The sequence below is a fragment of the Corvus moneduloides genome, chromosome 29 (genome assembly GCF_009650955.1).
Source record: "Corvus moneduloides isolate bCorMon1 chromosome 29, bCorMon1.pri, whole genome shotgun sequence".
Lineage (NCBI taxonomy): Eukaryota > Metazoa > Chordata > Aves > Passeriformes > Corvidae > Corvus > Corvus moneduloides.
The window spans coordinates 709,559-725,251 of NC_045504.1; the positions used below are offsets into that span (position 1 = coordinate 709,559).

General features: G+C 68.1%; 2 protein-coding genes across 3 annotated transcripts; one reads left to right on the forward strand and one right to left on the reverse strand.

Annotated features, from left to right (window-relative positions):
* Positions 1–402: 402 nt before the first annotated feature.
* On the forward strand, positions 403–4,930 carry LOC116436506 (dnaJ homolog subfamily A member 1-like). 2 transcript variants are annotated; one of them, XM_032093675.1, is made up of 8 exons: positions 403–468; positions 1,599–1,748; positions 1,817–2,015; positions 2,982–3,086; positions 3,169–3,396; positions 3,475–3,705; positions 3,796–3,896; positions 3,987–4,930. In XM_032093675.1, the coding sequence occupies exons 2-8, from the start codon at positions 1,617–1,619 to the stop codon at positions 4,212–4,214; spliced, it is 1,224 nt and encodes a 407-aa protein (XP_031949566.1). In that variant the 5' UTR covers positions 403–468; positions 1,599–1,616; the 3' UTR covers positions 4,215–4,930. The 2 variants fall into 2 exon arrangements, with proteins under 2 accessions (XP_031949566.1, XP_031949565.1); XM_032093674.1 differs by lacking the exon at positions 403–468 and adding an exon at positions 553–1,460.
* A 3,654-nt stretch (positions 4,931–8,584) lies between these two features.
* On the reverse strand, positions 8,585–12,757 carry CRABP2 (cellular retinoic acid binding protein 2). The gene is made up of 4 exons (XM_032093608.1): positions 12,563–12,757; positions 10,486–10,664; positions 9,254–9,370; positions 8,585–9,157 (listed from the first exon to the last, which is right to left on the reverse strand). The coding sequence occupies exons 1-4, from the start codon at positions 12,630–12,632 to the stop codon at positions 9,107–9,109; spliced, it is 417 nt and encodes a 138-aa protein (XP_031949499.1). The 5' UTR covers positions 12,633–12,757; the 3' UTR covers positions 8,585–9,106.
* Between the last annotated feature and the right edge of the window lie 2,936 nt (positions 12,758–15,693).

Sequence of the window (15,693 nt, forward strand, 5' to 3'; positions counted from 1 at the left end):
CCCGTGGCCCCCCATGGCCCCGCCCACCGCCCCACGGCCCCGCCCCCGCCCATGGCCCCGCCCACCGCCCCACGGCCCCGCCCCCGCCCATGGCCACGCCCACACCGCCCCGGCCCCGCCCCGCGCGCCCCGCGCGCCCCCTGCCGGACGCCCCCGGCATTCACGTTTCCCACTCTTCCCTCTGATTGGCCACCCGCTCCCAGCCAATGAGCGACAAGGAGTAGGCCCTGGGGGCGGGCCCGGCCGCCATCTCAGCCAATCGTAAGGCGACACGGCGGACCCGCCTCTCTAGCCGGCAAGGAACACCACGGCAACCAATCAGCGCCGGGGCCGCGGGGTGATGGGCGGGCGGAGGAGGGCGTTTCTACCAATGGGCGCGGCGTGCGGCGCGGAGGGGGCGGGGCCAGAGCGGGGGGCGTGCCCGCGGCTTCCAGAGAGTTCGGAGACGGCGGCGGAGCGGCGGCGGTGGTGAGTGGGGGGGGCGGCCCCCGGGACCCCGCTGCGAGCCCCAGACCCCCCTCGGGACCCCCCAAACCTCCCCGGGACCCCCGGCAGGAGTCGGCCCGCCCCGCCCCGGCGGTGTCAGCGGCGGTCCCAGCCCGAGCAGCCCTGAGGTGGCTCGGCTGGATGACCGGCGGGCCTGGAGGGCTCCGGGGGTCTCTGGGGCGAGCCCCCCGCCGGGCTCGGGCTCCGCTCCTCCACACCCGGTGTGGGGTCTGGCTTCCTCCGCGGCTGTGAAACGGGATGTCACCGTGTCATCTCCGCCCCAGCACCCTCCGACACCCCCGCCCCGCGACCCTCGGCGGGCGGAGCCGCCACACCCGGGGGTCCTGGGTTGGACCGGGCGGGAAGGACCTAGCCCCGGTCTAGAGGGACAGGGCCAGCCCCGAGGGTCCCGGGCCCGGCGTCGGCCCTGAGGGTCCCGGGGGACGGACCCAGCTCCAGCCCCGGGGAGGCCGGTCTGGTGTCGGAACCGGTTATTTACTCGTGCGTGGGTCACGGGCACTTCTCCGCGTCGTCCCCCGTGTTTCAAGATAAACATGTCGGGGCTTATCGGCTGCGGTGTATGGCCCCGGGGGGGATCGCGGAGCCCCCCAACACCGCCCCTTCTTCCTGGACCCCCGTGCGGTGCCTGGCTGTCCCCGCACCCGGGGAGTGGGATGTCACCCCGTTCAGACATCCCCTGACACCCCGCGACCCGCGGGATGCTGCCGCGGCGGGGCACACTTGGGGCAGGGCTGTGCATGAAGGGGAACAGGGATCAAAGCCTTTTGGGGGGTCCCGCGGTGGGACGGGGCTTTGGGGCATTACCCACCCCCCACCGTGGGGACCGGCCTTGGGTTCCACCCCCACACACACACACTTGCAGGACCCCTGTGTGGGGTCTGTTTGTCACATTGATGTCACCTCCCGACCACCACCCCCTGTCACCCACGGATGCTGCTGAGGAGGAAGCTGAGGTAGGGTCGTGCAGGGAGAGAACCGGGATCAACGGGGATTTCGGGGGGGCTGTCCTGGGCCAGCTCAGGGGGTGACGGGCCAGGCAGAGGTCCCAGGCTGGGTAGGGGTGCCAGGCTCACAGCTCTGTCCTGTCCCAGCACGTCACAGCGAGGAAGATGGTGAAGGAGACGGGCTACTACGACCTGCTGGGCGTGCGGCCGGGCGCCAGCCTGGACGAGATCAAGCGGGCATACCGGCGCCTGGCGCTGCGCTACCACCCCGACAAGAACCCCAGCGAGGGCGAGCGGGTACGTGCAGCCCCCCGGCCCCCCCCGGCTGGCTCTCTCCCACCTCACCCGCCTCTCCCCCTCCCCAGTTCAAGCAGATCTCGCAGGCTTACGAGGTGCTGTCGGATGCCCACAAACGGGCGCTGTACGACCGTGGTGGCGAGCGGGCCATGAAGGAAGGTGGCCTGGGCGGCCGCGGGGGAGGCGGCGGCTTTGGCTCCCCCATGGACATCTTCGATCTCTTCTTTGGAGGGGGAGTGCGGATGCGCGGCCGGGCAGACAGGAGAGGTACGGGGATAAGGGACCCACCAGGAGCCCGGGGTGGGAGAGGGCTGGTGCCCAGCATGGTGCTGGCCCAGGAGGTGACAGATGTGCTGGGACCTCTGGCTGGGAGGGGGCTGGTGCCCAGCACAGCACTGGCCTGGGGGACACAGGACCACTGATGTGGGAGAGGGCTGGCGCCCAGTGCTGTGTGACAATGGCTCAGGGGGTCACAGACCTGCTGGGACCCCTGTGAGTGAGTGAGCACAGCACTGTCTCAGGGGGTGACAGACCTGCTGGGACCTTGGGGTGAGAGCGGGCTGGTGCCCAGTATGGCACTGGCTCTGGGGACGCTGGGATCCCCAGGCTGTCTCTGCCCCTACGGCACAGCCCGGTGCAGCTCCTCATCACCCTCATTACTTTCTCCACCTGCCGCTCTTCAAAGGGCCCTTCCCTGTCCCTGTCCCGGCTTTCCCCCGCCGACCCCGGGGCTGGAGCTGAGTCACCGGTGCGGCCCCGGGGGTGGCAGCAGGACGCGGGGCGTGCGGGGCCGGCCCGGTGACTGTTGGATGCCTTCGGCCTGGGTCACAGGGATGGGTGACTCGGGACGGGTGACTCGCCAGGCGCTTCTTGCTGAGATGGCATGAGTTAATAGCAGGGCAATTAGGAGGCCAAGGGAAGCGTCCCAGCGACTCCAGCTGGAACAGCTGGAGGGTGGCTGAGAGCCCTGGGGTGGGAGCCGTGCCCTGCCCACACTGGGGACCCAGCACTGCCCCAGGGCAGCCGGCAGGATCCAGGCTTGGAGATGCCCAGCCTGGAGTGAAACTGTCGCTGTCCGTGTCCCTGCTGCCTTCCTTGAGGAAGGAGCGGGACTGGCTCTTGGGGGAGCTGGTGACCCTGAGTGGTGTCCAGCGCCTGTCCAGCTGTGGCATGGGGGGTGGCACGTGGCTGGTGCTGAGCTAGGCACTGAGCCGAGCTCTCCCCCATGCCCAGGGAAGACAGTGGTGCACCAGCTCTCGGTGTCGCTGGAGGACCTGTACAACGGCTCCACGCGGAAGCTGTCCCTGCAGAAGAACATCATCTGCCGCAAATGTGGAGGTGAGTGAGGGGCTGCAGGGGCCAGGGGGCCGCCCTAGCACCCCCTGCCCCGCTGCCTGACCCCCTGTTCCCCTCGGCACAGGCTGCGGGGTGCGGGAGGGTGCCCAGAGGAGGTGCCCCAAGTGCCATGGCTCGGGCATGGAAGTTCGCATCCACCAGCTGGGGCCCAGCATGATCCAGCAGATCCAGACGGTGTGTTCCCAGTGCCAGGGCCAGGGCGAGTGGATCCGGCCCCGGGACTGCTGCCTCACCTGCAACGGCCGCAAGGTTGTGCGGGAGAAGAAGATCCTCAGCGTGCACCTGGATAAAGGTGAGACAGGGCCGAGCGCGGAGCGGGGTCACCCCAAAGTGGCCCACGCGCCCTGAGCTTTCCCCGCACTCCTCGCAGGCATGAAGGATGGGCAGAAAATCACCTTCCACGAGGAGGGGGACCAGGTGCCTGGCCTGGAGCCCGGGGACATCATCATTGTCCTGGACCAGAAGGAACATCCTGTGTTCCGGCGCAGTGGTGACGACCTCATTGTCAGGAGGGAGATCAGCCTGGCAGACGCCCTGTGCGGGTGCCGGCAGGTGATCCGCACCCTGGACAACCGCACCCTGCTCGTGTCCTCCCCACCAGGTGAGGGGGGGACTCGGGGATGCACCTGTGAGAGAGCCAGGGGGCCCGGGAGCTGCCAGTGCAGCAGAGTGACCCTCGTCTGTCTCTCAGGTGACGTGATCCGGCCTGGGGACCTGAAGTGTATTCCCAACGAGGGGATGCCTGTCTACAGGAGCCCCTTCCAGAAAGGAAAGCTCATCCTGCAGTTCGAGGTGAGCTGGAGCGGGGTGGGAGTTGCCATCTCGCACCTCTGGGCTTGCCAAGTTGCCACCCCGCGGTTCACATCCACTCTCTGGTCACAGGTGAAGTTCCCCGAGCCGGGCTGGCTCCCCGCTGACCGCCTGCGCCAGCTCCAGGCCTTCTTCCCGCCGCAGGAGGAGGTGATGGCCACGGAGGACACGGAGGAGGTGGAGCTCAGCGATTACACGGCGCACGGCGGGCCCGGCCGGCGGCCCTACGCTGGAGAAGCCTATCACGAGGACGACTTCGAGGACGGGATGCGCCAGCACGTCCAGTGCCAGACCTCATAGCGGGGGGGCCGGAGCCCCCTGGGGGCAGGCGGGGCAGGGCCGGGGCCGCGCGGCGGGGAAGGGGCTCGCGGAGCCGCCACCTTCAGGGATGTACATAGGTCGCCTTTCCGACAGCACTTCACCTCCCTCGCCCCCCGGGAGCCGGCAGAGCCCCCCAGCCCTGCCGGGTGAGGCCCCCCTGCCCTACCCTGCCCTGCCCTGCCCTCCCTCCAGCCCCGGGGCAGTGGAGCCACCGCTGCCATAGCCGGGGTGCTTGGGGGGTGTGGGGCCAGGTCTAGCTGCCAGTGGGCACATCCCACACTGGGAAAGCTCAGCCCTGGCTGGAGAGGAGGAGAGGGTGCCCTGTGCCCCTGCCTCAGTTTCCCCATCTGCTCTGATGGGGCCAAGCTTGTGCTGGAACCAGTGTGAGGAGAGGGGAACTGCCCACCCCCTTCGGGGATGCCCCACTCCCGGCCCCACACTGCTCCCGCCCCTTGCTTTGCCCGTTTCTTTCCTTACTGGAGCCTGGCTCAGGCCTGGGATGCAGAGGGGGTGGCTCTTTTCTCTTTGCACAGGACAGGAGGGGTTGGGGGGGACCCGTCCCTTCCCTTTAATTTATTTTTGGAAGAATTTTAGAAGTTTTTGTTTTTGTTTTTTTTTTTTGTTTTTTTTTTTTTTTTTTTTTTTTGGGGGGGGGGGGTGGTGACTTTGTACTTGGCATTAAACGCGAATCCCAACTTGGTGTGTGGGGCTGAGCGTGGGACGGTGTGTGGGGCAGGGTGTGGGGTTGAGCGTGGGGCAGTGGGAGCCCGGGGCGGTGACTCTGCCCCGCTTTGATCTCGGGCGTGCCTCAGTTTCCCCATCCTTACACAACCGGGAGGTGCCTGATCCTGCCTCCCCCTGCCCGCGGCTGCTCCCGGCTCCTCCTGCTCCGGCAGGGGAGGACACAGACCCTAAGCCTAGGTAGGGGTCTGTCCCCTTCCTTTCCCCCCTTTGCCAGCCCTGCAACCCCCCCCCTTGTCCCTCTGCCCCTATCCCCTGTCGAAACAGCCCTGACCCTTCGCATACCCCCAGTCCCTCACCCTGTCCTTGTCACCCCTCGAGCCCCCTCTCCCCCTTCCAGAACCCACCCCCCGGGTACCCTCCCAGACCCTCTGCATCATCTCAGTGTCCCTGGAAACCCCACCATGGAGGCAGACTCCCCCCACATAGCCTCAGGCCCCCCTTTTTCAGCCCTGCGCTCACCCAATGGGAGGTTCCAGCCACGAGCTGGCTGCTCAGCAGTTAAAGGGGACCCCCCAAAAAAATACCCTTCTGGGGGCCAAGCTGCATCCCATAACCCCCCCCATGCCCGCTCCACGTGCAGCTGCTGGATGAGGCTCCCCCTCCTCCACAGTGGAATGGGGGTGAAGCCCCCCAGCCCCCTGCCCAGGGGAGCCCGGGCTGGGGGGTTCTGTGGGGCTGGAGCTGGAGGCTCCCCCTCCACTGGAGCCCAGGAAAGCTCCGGCGCCAGATGCAGCGGGAGGGGAGAGGAGGAGGAGGAGGAGGAGGAGGAGGAGGAGGAGGAGGAGGAGGAGGCGAGAACAATGCTGGCCGGCCGCCAGCCGAGAGGAGTGGGGGGGAGGGGGGGCTCTTGCGCAGCCCCCAGCCCGGCGGGCACAGGGAGGGGGCGAACCCGTGCAGGAGGTGACAGTCACCCTCCCCCGGGGCTGAGGACGCCTTGCTGAGCCACCTTCGCATCAGCGTCCCTGGCTGCCCTGAGCCGTGGGGACACCCACGGGGACACGCGTGTCACCCCAGCCAGATGGGGGCACCCCCGAGACCAGGGTCCCCTCCCGCCATGCTGGGTGCAAGGAGCTGCCCCCCCTCAGGGGCAGGGACCCCTGTGCCATGTGCCAGAGCCCACCTGGACACGGGGCCCTGCGGCTGCACGATGCCCCAGCCCTGCCAGGCACTGGGCCCACCCAACCCCCTGAGCCGAGGCCTCATGGCCACCAAGCTTGTCACCCATCCAGAGACCCCCCTTTGGGGAGCAGGGGAGCTGAGGGGCCGAGCTCCCCCCGAGCCTGGCACCTCCCTGTCCCCAGTATGTGGTGGCGGGGGGGAGGATGTCTAGCAGCCAGCCCGGACCCCCCAGACCATCCAGGGTGGGCTCCGACCTGTGCAGCGGCCGGCCTGGAGGATGTGGGGGTGACTGGGGGGTGACACCAGCCCTTGGGGGGTCAGCAGTTGGGCTGGGGTCGTGCTGGGTCCCGTGGGTGCCGTGGGGCTGGGGATGTGCGGGGGGGGGGGTTGTTCCTCCAGCTCAGCCTCCCTCCTCTATCCCCCATCCCCAGCATGGCAGCCCGGCACAGGGTGGTGTCCCCCTCAAGCCTGCCCGGCGAGTCCTGGCCCCCTGCCCACGCAGGGGCACCCTCGGCAGGGCAGGAGCAAGCGCGTCCCCCTCAATTCAGGCAGACCGAAGCCCCCCGCTCCCTCCCGATGGCTCCGGCACGGGGCGGGGGGGATGAGATGCAGCCACGTCCCCCCGCAGCTCCCCCACAGCCAGCCCAGCCTCTGCTTCCAGAAAATGCATGGAAAAATTCCGGGGTGAGGGGCCAGGGCCCCCCGGGGTCGGGCATTCATTCCCCGCGCACAGAACGGGGAGGGGGCCGGGCCCCGCTTTGTCTCCGGAGATGAAAGGCGAGGGGCCAGCCCGGCCCCCTCCCCAGCCCGGGGGGGCAGCGGGGCCGCCCGGGGGCCACCGGGGTCACCGGGGAGGATTAGTGCCGGATTAGAGGCGCCGGGCACCTCGACACCACCCAGGCGGAGCCATGGGAGGGGGGCACAGCCTCCAGAGCAGTTTTGGGGTTACTCACGGCCCCTCCATCCCAGCCCCCCTACCCAGCTCCGCACAGAGGAATTTTCTTTTGTTTCGAGAGCAGCCGCCATCCAACGCCCCGAGCCGCGGCCGCGCTCCGAGAAGGGGGCACCTCCGGCCGCTGCCCCTCCTGGAGCCCCCCAGCACCCCAGAGCAGCAGAACGGCACCCCCGGGCCGTTGAGGGGGGAGCGCAGACAGCCACAGACCACTCCCCATCCAGATGTGCCGCCCCAGCTCTCGGGGTCCCAGAGCCCCCCTACGCTCCCCCCAAACGGAGGCAAACCGGAGCCGTCCCCAGGGCTTGCGGGGGGAAAGCGGATATTCCTCCAACGAGGGGAAGCCGTCAGAGCCGGGGGGGACGGCTGGATTCCATTACCGGCTGCTCCCGCCCGGCCGTGGCTCTCCCGGGGTCTCCGGGGGCAGCAGCGGCCGGTTGGGTGGAGTGGGGAGGGGGCTGGGTCCTGCGCCCACCCTCGGGGACGTCGGGAGAGCCAGGCCACGGCCCTGGCAGCGCTTTGGGAACGGCGACGGGGTGATGGGCGCCTGCCAAGTGTCCACCTGGAGATACCCGAGCCTTCCTCCCCCTTCTCCTTCTCCTCCTCCTCCCCAGGGAAGGTGTAATTCCACCCTTCCCGCTCCTGGACGCGCTCCCGGGGGTACAGGATCACACCCCGGGCGTGGGAGAGAAGCCAACCCTGAGCCCTGGCTCCCTTCTCTGTGCCCCTGCTCAGGGCCCCCCCATCACCGCACGGCTCAGCTCGGTGGGGCAGTGCCCCCCTCCTGCCCCACAGGGCAGCGGCTCGGGGGCTGCCCTGGCCGAGGGGCCCCGCCCCATTCCGGGAGAGCCGAGCTGGGCAGGGCACGGGGGGCAGCAGCACCCCAAACCTCGAGGCAGGGCAGTCCTGCACCCCGAGCCTCCCTGCACCCGAGCCTCCCTGCACCTCCCCAGCTTAGCCCCGGGGGGGGACACGGGCTGAGCCCCCCATCCGGGGGTAATTAATGCCATCCCATGCAGGGCAGTTATCAGGCAGACCCCACAAATCATCCCTGGGAAACCCCCGGAGCCACGTCCCAGCCGGCAGCACCCACAGGTGCCCCTGGCTCCCCCACCCCAGCTGGGATGGGGTCTCTCCCCGCCGTGCCGGAGCTGAGGCAGCCCCCACGCCGCCCTCCCTGCTCCACAGTCACCCCGCGGTCACCTCAGAGCCACCACCCGCTTCCCACGCTGGGATGTGCCAACCCAGCTGCCGCCTTCGCCCCCGGCCCCTTGCGCAACGGCCGGGGAGCGGATGTGGGGTGCAGGATCCAGGCTGAAGGATCCGGGGTGTGGAATCCAGGGTGTGGGATGTGGAGTGCGGGATGTGGGGTGCAAGATCCCGGGGTGTGGGATTCAGACTGTGGGATCTGGGGTGCAGGATGCAGGGTGTGGGATCCGGGGTGCAGCATCTGGGACGTGGGATCCAGACTATGAGACCCAGAGTGTGGGATCTGTGTGCCAGTGGGAGCAGGAGGAGAGACAGGGACACCACGGGGGAGTCATAAGACGTTTATTGAAAAAGGGGGGAGGTGGCAGAGGGAAGTTGGACCCTGGGGGGGCTCAGACCTGGCACTGCCCCAGGCGGGGGGGTTTGGTGCTCCCTTCTGGTACAATATTCACAAATAAATACTGGGGAGGGGGCACGGGGCAGGGCTGGGGGCTGTGGGAACCAACAGCAACCCGAACCCAAACCAGCTCAAACCAGCCCCAAGGCCAGGGAGGGGCCGCGTTACCCCCCGCAGCACCCCGGCACCTCGCCAGGCCCCGAGCGCTTCGTCCGCAGCTGAGCAGGGCCAGAACAGGAGATTCTCCTGCCCCTGGAGAGACCCCGCCCTGCAGAGAGAGGGGGAGAGCCGCGTGTGTGTGTGTGTGTCCCCCAAAAAAAAGGGGGTTCGCTGATGTACCCCCGTGGGGAGATGCAACACCCTCCCCATGGCCGGGGGATGAGTGGAGGGGACTGAGGGGAGCCAGGGTGGGGGAGGGGGGAATATGGGGGTGTCAGCTGAGCGGGGGCGTCACTCCCGGATGTAGACCCTGGTGCACACAACGTCGTCAGCCGTCATGGTCTGCAAGGAGAAGCAGGGTCACAGGCACGGCCATGCCCCCTCCCCTCCCCCTCCCACCCCTCTCCATGAGGGGACACACTGCGGATTCCCACTCACCAGGATGAGCTCCCCGTCGTTGGTCATCTCCCGGGACCAGCCCGTCTTGGGCCCGTCGCCCTTGAGCAGCCGCTGCTCACACACCATCTTGTTCTCGCTCTCCCACCTGGCCAAGCTCTGCGAGGGCACAGAGGGCAGCGCTGGGTGCGGGTGTGGAACCCCCTGGGGACACCTCCCGCCACACCAGAGCATCTGTCACCACGCCTGAGAGCGGAACGGGGCCGTTTGTCCCTGTGCCAGACAGGTGGCCAGGCTCATCTGGCACCTGGGGGGTGCAGGGAGGGGATGAGGGGCACAACAAGGGGTTGAGAAGTTGGGGGCACAGGGAGGGGTTGAGTGGCACAACAAGGAGTTGGGGGTACCAGAAGGGATTGGGGGCACCAGGAGAGGTTGGGGACACAGGGAGGGGTTGAAGTTTTGTGGTGCACAGGAAAGGTAAGGGGGTGCAAGGAAGGGATGAGAGGCACGGGGAAGGGTTGGGGGGCCCAGGGAGGGATGGGGGATGCAGAGAGGGGATGGGGAGCTCGGGAAAGGCTTGGGGGCACAAGGAGAGGTTGGGGTGCAGGCAGAGGGGCAGCAGCCACACGCTGCGGGGACAATGGGGCGGCGCACACACACCACTGAGAACTCCTGCCCTCGTGCCAAACGCGTTTGTGCAAACACACACGTGTGCACAGGCACACGCACACACGCACACGTCTGTGTGTGCACAAGGGTGCTGCCGCTCCGTGTAATGTGTGTGCGGGCGTGAGTGTGCAGAGCTCCTGCCCTGGTGCAAAGTGTGCACACGCTCACGCACAGTCACAGTCACACACACACAGTTACACACACAGAGCACACACTCGCACAGTCACATTCACACACACACAGAGTCACAGTCACACACACAGTACACACTCACACACACACGCACGGAATCACAGTCACACACGCACAGCACACAGAGTCACAGTCACACACACAGTACACACTCACACACACACACGCACGGAATCACAGTCACACACACAGTTACACACGCACAGCACACAGAGTCACAGTCACACACACAGTACACACTCACACACACACACGCACGGAATCACAGTCACACACAGTTACACACGCACAGCACACAGAGTCACAGTCACACACACATTACACACTCACAGCACACACACACACACACAGTCACACACACTCACACAGACACACACACGTGTGCAGGTGCCCGTGCATGCCCCTGTGCGCACCTTGCAGGGCCTCCCGTCCACCGTCTGCTCCTCGAACTCCTCGCCCACCCTGAAGCGGATCTCGGTGGTGCGCACGGGGGTCGAGGTGCGGATGTAGAAACTCTCGCCGTCCTGCCGGATCTCCACCGCCGGCTTTGCCGCCGCCGCCACCGCGATCTTCCGCAGCATCATGTTCACACCTGGAGAAGGGGACGGTGGCACCGAGCTCCCCCTCCGCAGCCGCAGCGTCCCCCGGTGAACCGGGCTGGTTCGGTACCCTCGGGGCGATGCGGACCCCGCTGCCCCGCCCCGAGCCTGGGGGAGCACGGGGGGGCCGCGGCCGCAGCCCCCACACTTGGCAGTGGCACGTCCCAGGGCACACCGAGCGCTGCAAATGGCTCGAGGCAACCCATGGGGGGGACGGACGAGCCCCCCCGGCCACATCTGGGCCACATCTGGCTCTCGTTACCTGGTGGAGGGGGCGGGAGGGGGGTGCCGGGCTTGGCGCCGGATGCGCCCGGGGGAAGGGACGGGGGTGACGGGGGCAAGGGCTCACCCAGAGCGGGGTGACAGCGGGGACAAGGGCCCCAGTCCAAGCTCTGTGTTTGGTGACCTGCGTGACCCCCCCGAGGAGTCCCACGTCTCCCCCCGCAGCCCCCTCGCCAACCGCGGGGCAGCTGGGGCTTTGTCCCCGCTCCAGAGGCGACTCATCCATCATGTCCTGGAGCCCCCAGCTGTCACAGGGGGAGCTGCTCTTTGGGGACATTGTTCCCATGTCACCCTCCGGGTGGGTACTGCCCACCGCTCCCGAGAGGGTCCCTGCACAAAGGAGGTGCCCCCGGCACAGGGACGGGGCTGCGGGTGCTCGGGGGGCTCCAGGAGCCAAACTCGCCTGCAGCGGGAAGGGACAGGTCCTCGAGGGGTCCCCTTGACGGCCACGCCAAGTCCCCACAAACAGCCCCAGGTCCCTTCCCTCCCCCCGAGGCCTGATTCACACCGGGGGGATGCCCGAAACCTCGAGCAGGCAGACACAGCCCCCCACGCGATGCTGGCGGGGGCGACGGGGAGAAGAAACAGCCCCCAAAGGGAGCAAAAACCGGGGTAGGGCGGCATGGTCAGTCAGTCCGGGGCACTGATAAACCCCCCAGCCCCTCCGGGAGGGCCGGGGGCACCAGCCGGCAGGAGCCCCCACTTGCGCCGTGGGAAAGGAAGAGGGCTCCGGGGGGGGCTGGCAGATTTATTTTCCTGCTGAGGTTTTCCCCGAGCCGGTTCCAGCAGCGGGGCCAGGGCGGGGAGAAGGGGCGACGGGGGATCGGGAGTGAAACCCAAGAAAGTGATAATTATCCTGAAATATTCGTTACGTATCCCCTAACCTGGAAAATATTCTGCTCCGGCAGCTCCCCGGCTGGCGAGGAGCGGGTCAGGCGGAGGGGAGCAGTGGGGAGCCGGATTTGATCCTGCCCAAAGCCCCGGGGACTCCCCAGCCTGTGCCCCCCCAGTTCCAGCCCCCGCGATGGGTCCTGGCCCTCCCCAGCCCCGCTCACCGGGGACACAGTCCCGCGGTGGGGGGCAAAGGGGCCCGAGACGAGGCCTGTGAGGATGGGACCCCAACACAGCGGGGTCCTGCCTGGGCTGCTTTTGGGGACAGCGGCTGTACCCAGCATCCGCGGGGCAGGTGAGCCCGCGGTGCCTTGCGGGTGGGGGGCACAGGGACTGAAGGGGACCGGGGTGGTGGCAGAGTCGGTGCTTGGGGGTGCCCATGCTTGGGGGACCGGCAGGGTGGGGAAACTGAGGCAGGAAGGAGGGGGACCCGCAGGGGCCGTGCAGGACCCCTCGGGAGCGGGACACGCTGCCCGGCCCCCTCGTGCCTCTGCTTCCTCAGCGGGGCACCAACCGCGAGGGCTTTGTTAAAAGGGGGAGCAGAGGGGTCCCCCCGGCACACGGCGGCTCCGGGCACCGCGACTCCCGGGCTGGAAGAGGATTTGGAGGGGAGATGGGGGGAAGCCCTCCCCGCCACCTCCCCTGCGCCCCCCCCCCCGCCCCCCCCAGCCCGAGGGAGTCCCGGAGGGACCCGGAGGGGGAGTGGGGCTCCGCTCACCCAGCGCCTTCAGCAGCTCCTCGAAGTTTTCCGAGCTCTTCATCTTCCAGTTCCCGGAGAAGTTGGGCATCGCGGCTGCCGGCGTGGGGGGCGCAGGGAGGGGACCGAGGGGGGAATCAGCGGCTCGAGGGATCCACCGCTCCCTCCGCACCGGCACCGGCCCCGCCGCTGGCTCCCTCCGTCCGTCCGTCCCGTCCCGCCCGCGCCGCCGTTTTATCGTCGGGCTGGTCCCACCCCCCGGCCCCGGCCCCGGCCCGGGGGCTCGGCGCTCACCTGCGGAGGGAGAGCCCAGAGGGAGCCCCCCGCCCCGATTTGCCGAGGGGGGTGCAGGCTGGAGGCACCACCTGGTCTGCCTGTCCCCCCCAAACTCCTCCCATCCCCCTCGAGATCTGTACCCTCCTAATCTCCCTGCCCCCCCCCCCCCAGGCTGGCTGCAGCTCCCTGAGCTGCCTGTATCCCCCTAAACTCCAGCATCCCCCCCGAAAGTGCCTGTACCCCACATGTGCTGCACCCCCAGGAGCTGCTGCACCCCCCAAATCTGCCTGTACCCCTGCAAGCCGCCTGCACCCCCTGATCTCCCTGTGTCCCCCCACAGCTGCGTGTACCCCCAAACCCACCCGCCCCCCCGGGTGGCACGGCCGGTGCGTGTGCAGGGGACACGCGTGTTTGCACAGGTGTGACGTTGGCACGGGAGTGTGTGCAGGTGCCTGTGCTCACTTGTACACACGTGTGGGCACGAGTACGTGCAACACCAGCGGCTTTCCCAGCCACACGATCACACACAGACTCACACACAAACTCACACGCGTGTCTGTGCACACTCGTGTGCGTGCAGGGCAGGGGGGCTGCGGCCGAGCTCGGCGTGAGCTGCCAGGGGCAGGTGAAACGCTGGTCCCAGCCAGGTAACGAGCGCCGAGGGATTTCCCGAGGTTTCTCAGCCCTGGGAACCGCCGCGGGAAGGGCAGGTTGTGCCGCGGGGCCGGTTCTGGGCAAGAAAAGCAAGAAATGGCGTTTCTGGTTTAGCAGCAGCTCTTGAATGGAAGGAGAGAGGTTTCTGCTCCGATTCGGGGTGAAAAGGCCACAGCAGAGCCCCCGCCGCCTCCCTCCTCCTGGTCACATCCCCCCTGTGCCCCCAGAACCTCCGGCTCGGGCCGGTGAGCCATGTCCCGGCTTGCCGCATCCCTAATCCCCTGAAGAACAGGATTTCTCACCAAGCACTGACATAACCTCACCTACAGCAGCGCCGAGGCCGTGCCAGAGGGGACAGGGACAGGCAGAGCTGCAGGGGCTTGGGGAGGGGGTGCTGGTGAAGCGTCACCCCAACCACCCCAGGGATGCAGGAGCCGTGTCCCCCCCATCCTGGAGTCACAGGAGGGGCGGGGCTGTGGGTTTGCTCCTAATCTGGGGAAAATGGGGGGAAAAAAAAAGCATCTCCGTTTCAGTGTAAGTGGGTGGAGGGGCTGGGGTGGGATCTGCCTGCAAAGCCCTCGGGGCACCCCCTTCCCCCTGGTCCCGTGCTGGGTACCATGACCCAGTGGGGTTATGAACGCCAGCACCGGCAGCCCCACATCTGGAAGGGATTCTGCCGGGAAGGGCGGATAAAGCCTTCGCACCCCACCCTCCTCTCCCTCCCATCCCGGTGAAGCTCTGGGGTGGGCAGGCAAACCACTGGCCCCAAATAACCCCCCCCCGGAGCGCCGGTCACCCCTGGGAAGGGCACAGATTCTCTGGGAGGCGGGTGGGGAGCCATGTCCCAGCGCCAGGGCGGCAGCAGCTGGCTCAGCCTCTGGAAATAACCGGCACCATCCACCGCCCGCACCCCCCTTCCCGGCAAAAATCCTCTCAAACCGCAGAAATCCTGAGTGCAAACCGGGGGGGGGGGGGGGCTCCCCCATCCCAGGCAGGGGTCCATCGCTGCCCCAGTACCCCCGCGGGCTCCCCAGAGCCCCTCCTGGGAGGATGTGGCTGCTTGGGGATGTTCCCCCCCTCCCCGGTGCCCGGGAGGCGGGGTGGGGTACCCTCACCCCATACAGAAGCCAGAGCTGTTGGGGGTCATCCCAGTTTCCCCAGCGTTGGGAGAGAGGATGGGGGGCTCCAGTGTGGGGGGCTAGGGGGGTGAAGCCTGAGCAAGGGCAGGTCACCCGTCGCCTCCGCCCCATGTGCCCACAAATCCTTCCCAGCTGGCGGGACGCAGCCCCCACCCCCCGCCTCTGGCCACGGCCACGGCCGCTGCGGAAATGAAACACAGCTGGACGGCGCGACCGAGTCCGGCCCCGGCCCCGTGGCCGATGGGACCCCCGGCTGCGGGGCGGGACGGAGCCCACGTGCCCCAAGACCTCTGCTGTGCCGCCACAGCGGGACCCTGCCCTGGGCCAGGACCCCGGTCCAGCCACAGCCCCTGCCCAGAGCCTTTCCTCAGCTCCAGGACCCTGCCCTGGCTCCGGACCCTGATCCAGCCCAACCCTGCCCTGGGCCTGGGACCGTTCCTCAGTCCCGGGACTCTGCCCCACCGCCAGGATTTTGCCCCAGCCCCGGGACCCTTCTTCAGCCTCGGGAGCCTCCCCCTGTTCCAGCCCCAGCCCGGTCCCCAGCCCCACCCGGAGGGACCCCGGGGTGAGATTGAAGCGAAGCCCCCGGGACCCTGACCCGCATCCCGCACCCGCCGAGGGCTGGGGCCCGGCCGGCTGCTTCTCATTTCCAGGGCCATAAACCCCTTTAACGACCGGCCATTTATAACCGCTGTAAAGCCCTAATCACCGCCCAACCCAGCCCAGACACAAAGGCTCCCGCCTGCTCCTCCGCCCTCCCACCTTCCTTTGGATTTTGGGGCTCTGACAGCTCTCCCACCCCCACCCGGGCCGTAGGGACTCCGCAAACTCCGCAAGCTGCCGGCCCGCGGGATGCTCGAGCGTCCGCTCCCCAGCACTGTGGGGGGACCCAGATCTGCGTGTTTAACCCCAAATAAAGAGGGAAGGGCCCCTCCCACTGTGGGGTTGTACACCCCAAAACCCTCCCTCGGGCTCTACCGCCCCGAGCCAAGCGCAGCCACGTAAACACGAGGAAACGCTGGAAAAAGTGACGCACGTCGGGGGCTCGGGGCCGCGTCCAACCCGGCGCGGGCGGGGGGATCC